Source organism: Vanacampus margaritifer, chromosome 10 (genome assembly GCF_051991255.1).
Source record: "Vanacampus margaritifer isolate UIUO_Vmar chromosome 10, RoL_Vmar_1.0, whole genome shotgun sequence".
Lineage (NCBI taxonomy): Eukaryota > Metazoa > Chordata > Actinopteri > Syngnathiformes > Syngnathidae > Vanacampus > Vanacampus margaritifer.
The window spans coordinates 25,376,492-25,388,143 of NC_135441.1; the positions used below are offsets into that span (position 1 = coordinate 25,376,492).

At 42.5% G+C, this 11,652-nt stretch overlaps 1 protein-coding gene across 2 annotated transcripts in view; it reads left to right on the forward strand.

Annotated features, from left to right (window-relative positions):
* Positions 1-11,652, forward strand: part of fat4 (FAT atypical cadherin 4) — a 108,486-nt gene that overhangs the window by 56,851 nt on the left and 39,983 nt on the right. For both annotated transcript variants that reach the window (XM_077578028.1, XM_077578029.1), the window contains exons 3-4: positions 6,835-7,096; positions 8,523-8,873. In XM_077578028.1, the coding sequence (XP_077434154.1) occupies positions 6,835-7,096; positions 8,523-8,873 (613 nt within the window). The remainder of the gene's footprint in view (positions 1-6,834; positions 7,097-8,522; positions 8,874-11,652) is intronic.

Below are 11,652 nucleotides of genomic sequence, written 5' to 3' on the forward strand. Positions count from 1 at the left end.
TGTACGCGGGTTAGAATCGCTTCTGCTCTTACTGCAGCTGGAAGGGAGTCTCCAGTCTCCAATAAAACCCTCAAAAGTTGTTAGATTTGTCACTAGTCATCAAGAAGGGTCTGAATACTGACTAAATATAGCAACAGGCGCTAAGTTTGCTTTTAAAGTAGCACTAAAGAACTTTTCAACCTTAATAAAATATTTTCATAACTCTTCTGATAGTACCTTTGGTACCATGGCCTGAGGGGGTCGGTATTATTTTTACTGGCACTAAACAACTTTGAAAAGGATGGTAGGAAGGAAGACTGTCACACAAAAAGCTACAAATGTGCTGACTGTTTTATGGCATATGTCGCTTCCTTTACCCATTCGTTACAAAGACGGAAGTCAATTTGAATGTCGTGAGCTCAAAAATGAGGCAACGCGCTTGTCCTCATGAGAAACGTGGTCTTCCTTCAGGCATAACGTTACCGGCTTTGTCCATATGGCGGCGCCATGAACAACGTAAACTGAAAGTTCCTTAGTGTTGCTTTAAGGCTGGCTTTGCACAAAGTTCATCTAGACGAGATGCTGTGCGAGTGATTCAAATTTGAAATACAGCCTGAACTAACCAACAAAGTTTTCTATAATTTTCAAAAAAGCTTTTATTTACACTATTTACAAAAGGTATCCATATAGGCTATCAGTAAAAGGGAGCCATTTTTAAAATTTAAAATTGTCCAAATCCTCTGATTTCAGCACATCAGCAGTAATTGTTCACTGATTTTTGACTGAAAGAAGACTGATTATCTTCTGTCTTTTATTAAAATAAGACATTTGCAAACATCTATTTTTACTTTAGAAAACAATGACTAAACCAGTAACATAGTAAGTACAAAATAAACACCAATCACTAGTGGCTTGTAAAATCTACTGTAGGCTACTTGTGAAATAACGCTGCGCTTTTGTTAGCTCGTTAGCTAAACTACCAACATGAGTGCAATGAGAATTATGTCACTTGAACCTGCTGGTGCAAATCCAGCCTTATCGTATCGACATGAGTGGCTTCTTCACACCACCGCAACCCTCTCGTGCCACTCAAGCAACAAAGAGGGATTACCGGCCGTGACAGACGCTAGCTCGGCACGGTTAAAATTAGCCCCTGACTTTTTTTTGCACCTGACCGAGACAGATTAGCAACTCTCGTTTGCTCGAGCATACCAACACGTTGACCCACTCACGCGTAATCCCCCCAAGACACAGCGTCGACATGTGGACTTGGAAATTGTTCCGATGTCTCGCACGTTTTTTTAACGTTATCTGAGAGGTCCCACAGGAGTGTCCAGCCCTGCCGCTAATCCCCCCGGCATTACATCACTGGCTTTGAAAAAACACTATACTAATAAACTGCTGCTTACTTTTTTCTTCCTCAACATTTAAATGACATTTTAAAAACATCCGTACTAAAAAAATAAAAGATAATTAAAAACATATATCATTTTTTTTTAAACTCATTACAGGAAAACTTAGTAAAGTCATATACATTAATAAAATGTTGGCCTTTCTTTTTAACATTTAAAAGTACAAATTTTTTTCAACATGTAAAGGAAATTTTTAAAACTGTTATAATTTATTTTTTTATTTTATCTCATTACAAAGAAACATTTCAGTAAGAGACCAAAATGTCATAAAAATACTACATTAATAAATTCTTTATTTTTACATTTAAAAGTAAAAATTAACATTTTTAAAAAAAAAATATCAGATAATTTGCCTTTTGAGCCTGAGACCAAAATAATTCATTAGTCTTTGTTAACAAAAATTATTTCCCAGTGCCTGAGGTGATCGTAGCAGGTTTTAAAGCTAAATGAAGTTCTCTAATTCTAACTAAGTACTCCCTTTGACAAAAAATTAAAACTAATTACGGGGCCTTTTCAAATCAGATAAATTAAATAATTTGATTCTGGAACCAAAATAATTAGCCTTTGTCAGCAAATGCAGTCCAAACTTCCAAATTATCTTCGCATCTTTAAAAACTCCCCAGAAGGGAATTCCTCACGTCAACTTTCAGTGTGAATGCGTTGTTTTTTGGATGACATCATTGGCCTCCCCCTTTCATGAGCGACAAGTTTCCCGTCGTTCGCTGCTTAGTCACAATATGAACATTAAATCCAGGGGCAAAAGCCGGGCCATCGAGATTACAAAGAGCCAGAACGGTCTCGAGTTGAAATGACGAGGCCACACAACTTTGAACGTGCAGCTGTTGGCCTCGCCCCCGCGTCGTGTGAGGAAAGTCATAAAGACGCACTTATAAAGGCTTTGCTTTTTTTTTTTTTTTTTTTTAAATATATATATCAACTGTAAATCTCATAGCCTGAGGCCGGCTTGAGAGTTGGTTTGGAATGCTGGATTTTAGGGACATCATTTGGCCTTTCATCTCAGCAGGCATGTGGAATTGAAATTATGCTCACTTTTTCCTTCCGCAGATTTAAGGGGATGGCAGTCGGAACTGTGGCCCACAAACTATTTTTGTCATTAGTGGGAAAAAAATCAATTTACTAAGAGATGTATTGAAGAAAAAAGTTTACATATACTGGAGATGTTTCTTAAAAAAAAAAAAAAAGGTTGCTAAGAAGTAAAAGTTCTGTTCCAGCCAAGTTGGTTGCCCACATCCTCGCACAGGAAACCAAAGTTGCACCGACACCGGCGGGAACAGATCGAAAGATTCCCCTTGGAGGCCAAGCTGTTGACCAGCTGACAGGCTCAACGCAGACATCATATCCCAGTGTCGTAAAATTCTGTCTGGCTGGGCCCGTTTTCACCCCTGAAAGGTTGAATTTAAATCAGTGTTGAAGCCCTTGCAGCATCACAGGTTCGAGCTCTTTTGAAAACCTTTGTCACCTCATTTGACTCACGCTTTTTTATTAGATTTCTTAACTCCCGTGGAAACGTTCACATGTGCATTTTTAATGAGGACAAATTGCAACAGCAGGTGCTCCAGGAGGGCTTTCTGCAACTGAGCGTTGAAATGAACATCACCTACTGGGAGCTTATGAAGCCGCCTTTGAGCTGACCAGAAAGCATTCAAAAGGCCGACAGCTGCTTTGTCCATTTAGACTTTTCAAGGCTTTCCTTGACTCGCTGCCCGAGGAAGTGTGCCACAAGTATTATGCAAATGCCAGGTCAGTGCAGATGTGCAGTCGGGGGGCTCTGGTTATGCTCAAACCAAGACTCGGAAATGGATGATTTCCGACGAAGGATAAAGTCGCAATTCCTACCCAAATTGATGTTTTGTACCCCAACTTCACAGAATTGAGCAAATACAGACGCAATCACTTAAAAACACTGCGTTATATTCCATTGCTTTCCACATAAAGTGGCAGATCTGTGCAGGAAAGGCGGGACATTCTGTACAGTACTTGGAGCTGATTGGAAGATGCACGTTTGTTTTAACTAATCACGGCAACGAATGAAAATGTCGTCTTCGGTCTCGCCTTAGGAAAAAAAAAAGAAGCAAAAAACATCTTTACCAGCTAAAAATGCACAAAGCGGCCTCTCGCTGTTCAACATTCAGCAAGGAAAGGGTGAGTAATTCTGCGAGAACAGAATTCATTTCAGCATCTGTTCGTCTGTTAGGTTGGTTTGTTTGTTCCCCCTTGCCACTGGCGCTTCCTGGTTTCGTCCCGCCCGAAACAAGGCCTGATTGGTCCGACCTAAAAGAGGTCAGTTGCCAACGGGTTTCAGCGGGAGCGGTACAAGATGCATTCTCGTAGTAAATACCGCAAAAATTCAGCTTGCTGGCAAGGTTACTTTGAATAAACTTTGAGTATCATTTTAGTACCTCGAGGCCGGGCCGAGTGTCCTCTTTTTTTGGACATCAAATTAAAGGTATGCCCACCCTAAATATAGGGAATATTTTTCAAGGGGTCGGAGGTTTCCTGTGCCGTATCCTTCCTCTCCGTTTTTCTGAACGCATGGTTCCTTTTGCCTTCCTGATACGTCAACATCACTGCCATCTTGGCTGGAGTGCGAAAGGCCTGGAAAGCAATTCAAGTCCAAGCTGTGGCTACCTCTTTTTTTCCTGGATCGCCACCGCGTCAAATAGAAACAGGTGACGGGTGTCAGCACGTAGTTTTTCAAAGGTCTGCCTTGCCCAGTTTGTCCTGAAGCATTCGGTCTGCTAAATGAGTTTCCTTCTGTTCCTACTGGACGGCTGCTGTTTAATTGGTTAACCCCCCCCCACACACACACACACCCTCCCTCTCGCCTCCCCTTCCCAATGATGTGTCTATCGAGGGCCGTAAAGTAGGCTTGAGTCAAGGTCAAGAATAAGAGTGCGGTTAGTGTGTAAGATCTTAATCACATACTTTGCTAAAAAGATTACTTAGAAGAATTGATGCCATTTTTTTTTTCAGCTTGTTTTGTCAAATCTTTGTGGCCCGCCTGCCACGAATATTAATTGGCAAACCCATGAGCGTTAGTTTCCGGCCCGCAGACCAGGTGGCTGATGGGATTGCCAGAGCGAGAGACACTGATTGATGACAGCGGGGGTTTTAGATGACTGCAGCCTCACGCCGGTTGCCTTCTTACTTTTTGGTTTTATTGCGCCTGGAACCGCAGAAGGGGTCTCTGCTAATGCAATGAGACAAGGTCAAGTATTAGAGAAAAAAGTCAAGATAAGAACTCAACGTGAATTGCGATTGTCGTGGCTTTGAAGACCGGTTGGCGTGTTTGACTTTTAGGGTTTGTTATGATGTCAAAGGGCAGCAAGATTTTGTCTTCACTGAGTTGGCGCTCCATTTTCTTGCTGCCGTCAGTATCTTCTTGTATAAAATCAACCCGTGCTAAGTTTTCAAAGCACATGCTGCCTTCGACTCTTGCTCTCCTTCACTGACAACCACTGGTATACGTACTAAAAGAACAAGCCACGGGCCACCGTGTCTTGTGAATACAATTGTCATCAAGCAACAGCCACTAAATATTGTAATAGACTTATCCCCGCATAAGCCCTCCTATTGTCCGGGCAGGATCAAAAAGCACCCCGCAAAACCTCCCTAGATACTGAAAGAGAGTCTTCTCGCTTGGCTTTTAAGCAGCTGTAACCAGAACCCGTCGCCTCAATCCGCTGAATGGCAGCCGCTTTTTGATGTCGCTTTTTTTTTATTTAACGCATAAGAAAAACCACAAGGCGAGAGACAGTCGTCTGATCTCCTATTGTCGCCGGCACAAACCTGAATGTCAGGCCTCTGTCATCGGGCGCTTTCACGCGACATATCGCATTCGGGGCCTCCTCTCCGGTTCCAAAAGCCCCGTGTCATGGCTGCTATAGTGGCTGTCACGTGCTGTGCCACTCGTACCAGAGGATCTCTTAGCTGAGGAACTCGGCGAACCTTCCAACACGGAAACTTCCTTCTGAAAGGGTGGATTTTGCTGAGGCTTAAATTGTATAAAGAGTTCTCTCGATCATGGGCAGGTACATGAGTCAGTCAACGGTCACACTTTGATCTGGAGCGGCCCCATGCTAACATGAGTGGCAACATAATCAGATTTCCTGCTAGATAGAGACACTTTCATCACTAATCAATCAGTGGAAATGTTTAACCTCTCAGTGGACTCTGAAGTCACACTTTGAGACCAAGTTCAGCAAAGTCCAACACTGGGAAAGTCAAGTTTACCATTTTTTTTCATTTGGGTCTTCCTCCTGATTCAAAACAGGGATGTGATTTGACCAAAGTGAAATTATCTGAAAATTTAGCCGGGGGTCTGGGGGCCGCTGGCACCCAGCTAGGTCCAGGGCAGTGCCCTGGTGGGGGGACAAGGGGGCCCCGGAGCTCATGGGTTTTCCGTGTTTTTAAGTACTTTCAATGCACTCACATGACAAAGAAATAGACAAAACAACAGCATAAATTTTCAATGTATATTGAACTATCCCATATAAAATGGCAGTTTTAGTCAACTCAAAATCAGTCACATTCAAAAACATTGGACTGCCTTTGCTTTTAAAAACTATCACTGAGAATATCATCATATCTAACTAATGTGATTACTAAGTTAGTTAAGAGTTCAAATTTCATGAACAAATAATTGTATCATGACCAAAAAGTAACTCATATTAGAGCATACCACAAATGTCTTTGTTATAGCAGAAGATGTTATCTGTCGGAGTCATGTGCATACACAATGAACTACAAAAACAAAAAAAAATAAAATCGAAATGTTTTTTTTTTGGGGGGAGATAAAAATAGCGGAATTCCACGAATTAGCGGAAAAATCACATCCCTGTCAAAAAGAAGCACTGAAAAATCGTCTTCTTTTTTCTCTCGCCATAAACGTTACAGTTGATTGGCGACCAAAACAGATTGCAGTCTGCCTTATGACCACAGTCAATTGTGATCGACTTAAGTTTCTTTGCAGCTCTAGACAGGATAATCGATTAAAATATCCATCCATCCATCCATTTTCTTGGCCGCTTTTCCTCACTAGGGTCGCGGGGGTGCTGGAGCCTATCCCAGCTGGCTTCGGGCAGTAGGCGGGGTACACCCTGAACTGGTTGCCAGCCAATCGCAGGGCACACAGAGACGAACAACCACACTCACATTCACACCTAGGGACAATTTGGAGTGTTCAATTAACCTGCCATGCATGTTTTTGGAATGTGGGAGGAAACCGGAGTACCCGGTGAAAACCCACGCAAGCACGGGGAGAACATGCAAACTCCACCCAGGAAGGCCGAAGCCCGGACTCGATCTCACGTCCTCTGCACTGGGAGGCGGACGTGCTAACCAGTCAGCCACCGTGCTGCCCCTCGATTAAAATAGACACCTCTTAATTGATCACCTGTTTTTTTTTTTCTCTTTCTCAAAGGGCCCAAACGCTCTCGTAACATACACCATCATCAGCGGCGCAGACGACAGTTTCCGGATTGACCCCGAGTCCGGTGACCTGATCGCCACCAAGAAGCTGGACCGGGAACGCCGCTCCAGTTACTCCCTGCTGGTGCGTGCCGACGACGGGAAGCAGTCGTCCGATATGAGGCTCAACATCACCGTCGAGGACGTCAACGACCACACACCAAAGTTCTCGCGGCCGACGTACTCGTTCGACATCCCCGAAGACACGGCATCAGGTAGAGGACTTTTTATGGCATCTGGTACTTGGGGTGGCGGCTGAGGTGCGTCATCAGTAGATGAGTGGTCGGCTCTCAAATGAAAAGTTGCAGGTTAGATCCTTCACACCTCTGAGACTAAGTCTCCTTGAGCAAATACTGTACCTAGTTGCTAGTTGTCTGCCAACTGAGGTCGCAGTCCTGATCTGTAGTACCCGTGATTAAGTATCCTTGATATAGCAGCACGGTGACCTCGTGTTCAGCAAGTTTATCAGTTCCAAGGCCAGTGGTTTCAATCTCGGCTACTGGAGTTTGTATGGTCTCCCTGTGCTTGTGTGGGCTTTCCTTGAGGACTCTGGATTCCTCCCTCATCCCCAAAACATGCATGCTAGGTAGGTTCACTGAAAACTCCTCCTTGTGGACGGTTGTTTGTATATATGTGCCTTGTGATTGACTGGTGGTGACCAATCCAGAGATGACTCCAAAGAGAGCTGTCATAAATTGGATTTCCATCCACCCTTTCATATTATAATTTTCAAGAAATGCGAAAATAAAACTGAATGGAAATGCTAGAAATTCGAAAAAGGGCCCAATTTGCAAAAAAAGTTTTTACGATTAGCGTATCGAAAAAAGAAAAATGCGAATTTTGGCTATGAAAACTATGTTTTGCAAATAATCGCTGACAAGACCGGTTACATGTCGCACGTTTTGACTGGATATTACGTCACACGAACGTTTGTAGTTCCAAAGCAATGTCTGACGATAAAGTAAGGTATGTTTGGGGGGATGACGAAACAGAAATCATTTTGGAATTAATTAAAGTAGCGAATATTAATGTATTTTTTTATGCAAAACAGCAAAGAAACGCTACGGTTTATTAAGAATTACAAAAGCAAACTCATACGACGTCATGGCATGGCGCAGTTGCTTCCTGTTTTTTTTGTTTTTCTTAATTGCTGGTGGATCACATCACTCTGGTGTATAGCGCCACCTCCAGCGGCGGAATCTCCTCTCAATATTTGCAAAAGAAGAACAGAAACGGCAATAAGTCGCATGTCCGTTTTGCGCATTTTCAGTAAATTTGCTTAAAAATTTCTAAACAATTGGATGGAAATCTGACTGTAGATTGCAGCACTTCCTATGATAACAAGCTGTACAGGAAATCTGGAAATGGATGATATTCAGGAAGTGAAAGCCATCTTGATCAAAGTATTCAACAGCCAGCCTGGTAACGTACCATTTTAAAGGCTACATTGTATTTATCAATGTCATGAATGACTGTCCGCCTGCCAGGGCTTTTTATTTGAAAAACTGTCCATTTGTGATTGAGTGAGTGCGTCATATTTACAAAAAAAAAACCTTGCATTGATAACTCCCCCGCTGAGTTTTTCATTTAATCGCATTGGCCATTTTTAAAGGTTTTTTTGTGTCATCGGCTGTCTTACAGGCTCCATTGTGGCGGCGATCCTCGCCAGCGACTCTGACTCAGGAGTGAACGGTGAGGTCACGTACTCACTGGAGGACGATGACGAGGACGAGACCTTCCTGCTCAATCCGGTCACCGGCGTTTTCAACGTGACGCGGCCGCTGGACTACGAGAACCAGCAGTACTACATCCTGACGGCCAAGGCGCAGGACGGCGGGGGGCAGGCCAGCACGGTTAGGGTCTACTTCAACATCCTGGACGTGAACGACAACACGCCGACGTTTAACAGCACCGTGTACAGCACGTCGGTTCTGGAAAGCCTGCCGCCTGGATCCAGCATCGTTGCTGTCAGTGCCAGTGATGCAGATGATGGTATGTACATGGAAGATCATGAAAAGATGCACACTACAGAACACACCGTATATACACTTAGTCACTCATCTGAAATACTGAACACAACATTAGGTACTTGCCTTTCTAGTTGATTAATTCATTCATTCCCAGCCGTTTTGACTGAAGCCACCCCCTTCGCGCCCTGCTGTTTTACTGGATTTTGACCGATTTTGCAGGGTCCACAGAATATTCTGTTCTATTGCTATAAAAACATGGAACCTACCAAAAGAAAGATTAGAGTCTCTTCTTTCATCAGGAAAAAAAAGTCTATTTGTATCTGTTTCCATTTTGCAACAATTATCATTATAATATAGCAAAATGTCATCATTATTCACATTCTTGTTGAAAACACTGGCAAAAAGAGCTTGATGCAACATGGCCCTTCCTGATCTCTTATACTGTGCTGCCACCTGCTGGCCGGTTTTTGTTGTTTTGCTTTACGCAACTTCTTTATGTCAGAAGCTGTGTCAAAGCTTTCTGTATGCTCTAGCATATATATATATATATATATATATATATATATATTTTTTTTTTTAAACGTATAAATACGTTTTTGGAAGTGAAGGGCAAAGTATTAAAAAACTTATTTAGATGTTTTTGGGTTTGAATGAGTTAATGGCACAGCATACACACCGATTCATAATATATCATACTGAAAGGAGTTTAACATTTGACAGCATTGTGAAACGTCAAAATACATCTTAAGTAATGAAATAAAATGAAAATAATGTAAAAATGTAATGAAATAAAAGTCAGTGTAGGTTCCATTCCCACGGTGTGCATGTGCGTGTAGTGATGCATCCTTTTGGATCCATTCAAGAGTTGCCTTTTGCCTGACGACACGGATAGACTACAGTAAAACGCGAGAGTAAACAGATTGGGGGACAAATACAATAAAATACTAAAATGTTTGATATTGGATTTCACAAGTTGTTGTTGGTGTACCATTTGGAATGTCTGGTTAGTATTTTAGTATGAGCCAAATGGCTTTCCCTGCCTTTCTCGATTTCTTTATCTGGCCTGTTCAAAGTTGACCCGCGGTTTGGACCATTTGTCTTATGGAGGGATGACGGGTTCCAGGAATTTCTGTGTTTGCGGTATGTTTCAAAAAAATGCCTACTTGGTGCCCAAACAAACACCGCAGCACATCCAGCCACTCTTTGGTAATGTTCAATGTGGCATTCGTGACTAATGTACCAAGAAGAAATGGGAAATATGACTGAAATGACAAATATGAACGTGCACAAATCACATCAACAACGAAGTTCTGGAAACATTGTCCTGCTTCTACCCTCCCTTCGTAGTCATCTTCTGGCTGTATACAACCTCATATTTCATCTCATGCATGCATGATATATCAAACCTCACGTCACGCATCAAACGACCTCTGACATACAACATGCTCACCATGTGATTAAGAGTGAGATCAGGTAGTGGCTTTTGCCAAGCCCGCCGTAATTACCGCTACACGCGGGCCTTAATGCGTTGGTTGTGACCTACATTCCCAGGGAAATACGGCGTCCAGTCCTCCTCGCCGCAATCTCATAAACATATAGCTGCCCGTTCCCACTGTCCAAATAAAACACCGCCATTGTTAGCACTTCCTAAGCCCTGCCCTTTGACCACCCCCCCCCCCTTTGTCTGTAGACAGCGCGGTCTGAACTCGGATGGAGCTGGCACTCATGTCTTTGATAAGGGATTACTTGTGTACTGTAAATACGCTCTCCCCGGGTGTGGGAAGGTGCGAATGCTTTCCACATGACTTTCCCGTTGAGTTGAAACACTGATGCTCAGTTTAAGATCATTTCAACCGCTCGAGTTCCACTGATGCTTTTGGATCGAACAGGATGTCAATGTTTAGATCAGAACAGTTTGGATCCTTGGAAACCTCCTAATTTTAACTGCAATGTAATGCAACTGCCATGTTTAACCCTAAATTCCTTAAATTTTTCAGAAAAAAAGTCACACATTTTCGCCATCAAATGCATCTTTTTAGAGGAAAAAAAAGCTTTTTAATATTGTGGAAAAAAAAGCGAAGATATATATATATACACACAACATAATTTATTGCAAATATATCTGCCAATCTCAAACTATGGCTCACAGAATCAATCCGTTAAAGCTTTGTGCAGCGGCATAACTAATGCGTCTATTGTGAAAAGTGCATTCAGAAGCGCTTTGACATGTTTGTCTTTCGATAGCCGCCTGACATGGACTCGAAGATTTCATCTTCCACTTTACAAAGACAAGAACGGGGAGTTCCAGCTGTTGTGCGTCCACAATTTGTGGAAGAGGATGCCAGATAATGCATTTAAGAACGCTTAGCATATCTAGCAATGTCATCTGGAACAATGGATGCCGGGTAAAATGTTCGACCTTTCACTATCCTGCACAATGTATTTGTTATCAAGCTAATTTGTAACCCAAGGTCGTATTAAAGCGCACGACATGGAATTTTACTTTTCTTTATGGCGACTGCGAATGTCATCGTTTTTTAGCGCTAAATTCACCCAAACAGTTCTAATCAAAATAGAATACGAATGCCCAATCTAATCTTCTTGAATCTGCGTTGCTTTCCTCCAAATGAAATCTCGCGGCCGGGTTTAGTACATTTTTCCAAATTTAGGCCTGGGAGCGAAGTACAAACTCAATTTAACATAGCAGGCAGTAAGCACTTATGACCAGATGTTACATGTCCGTATTCTTTTACATTGGACCATTAGGTCCATTAGGACTGAAGGTCGTGTGTGGTTACAGT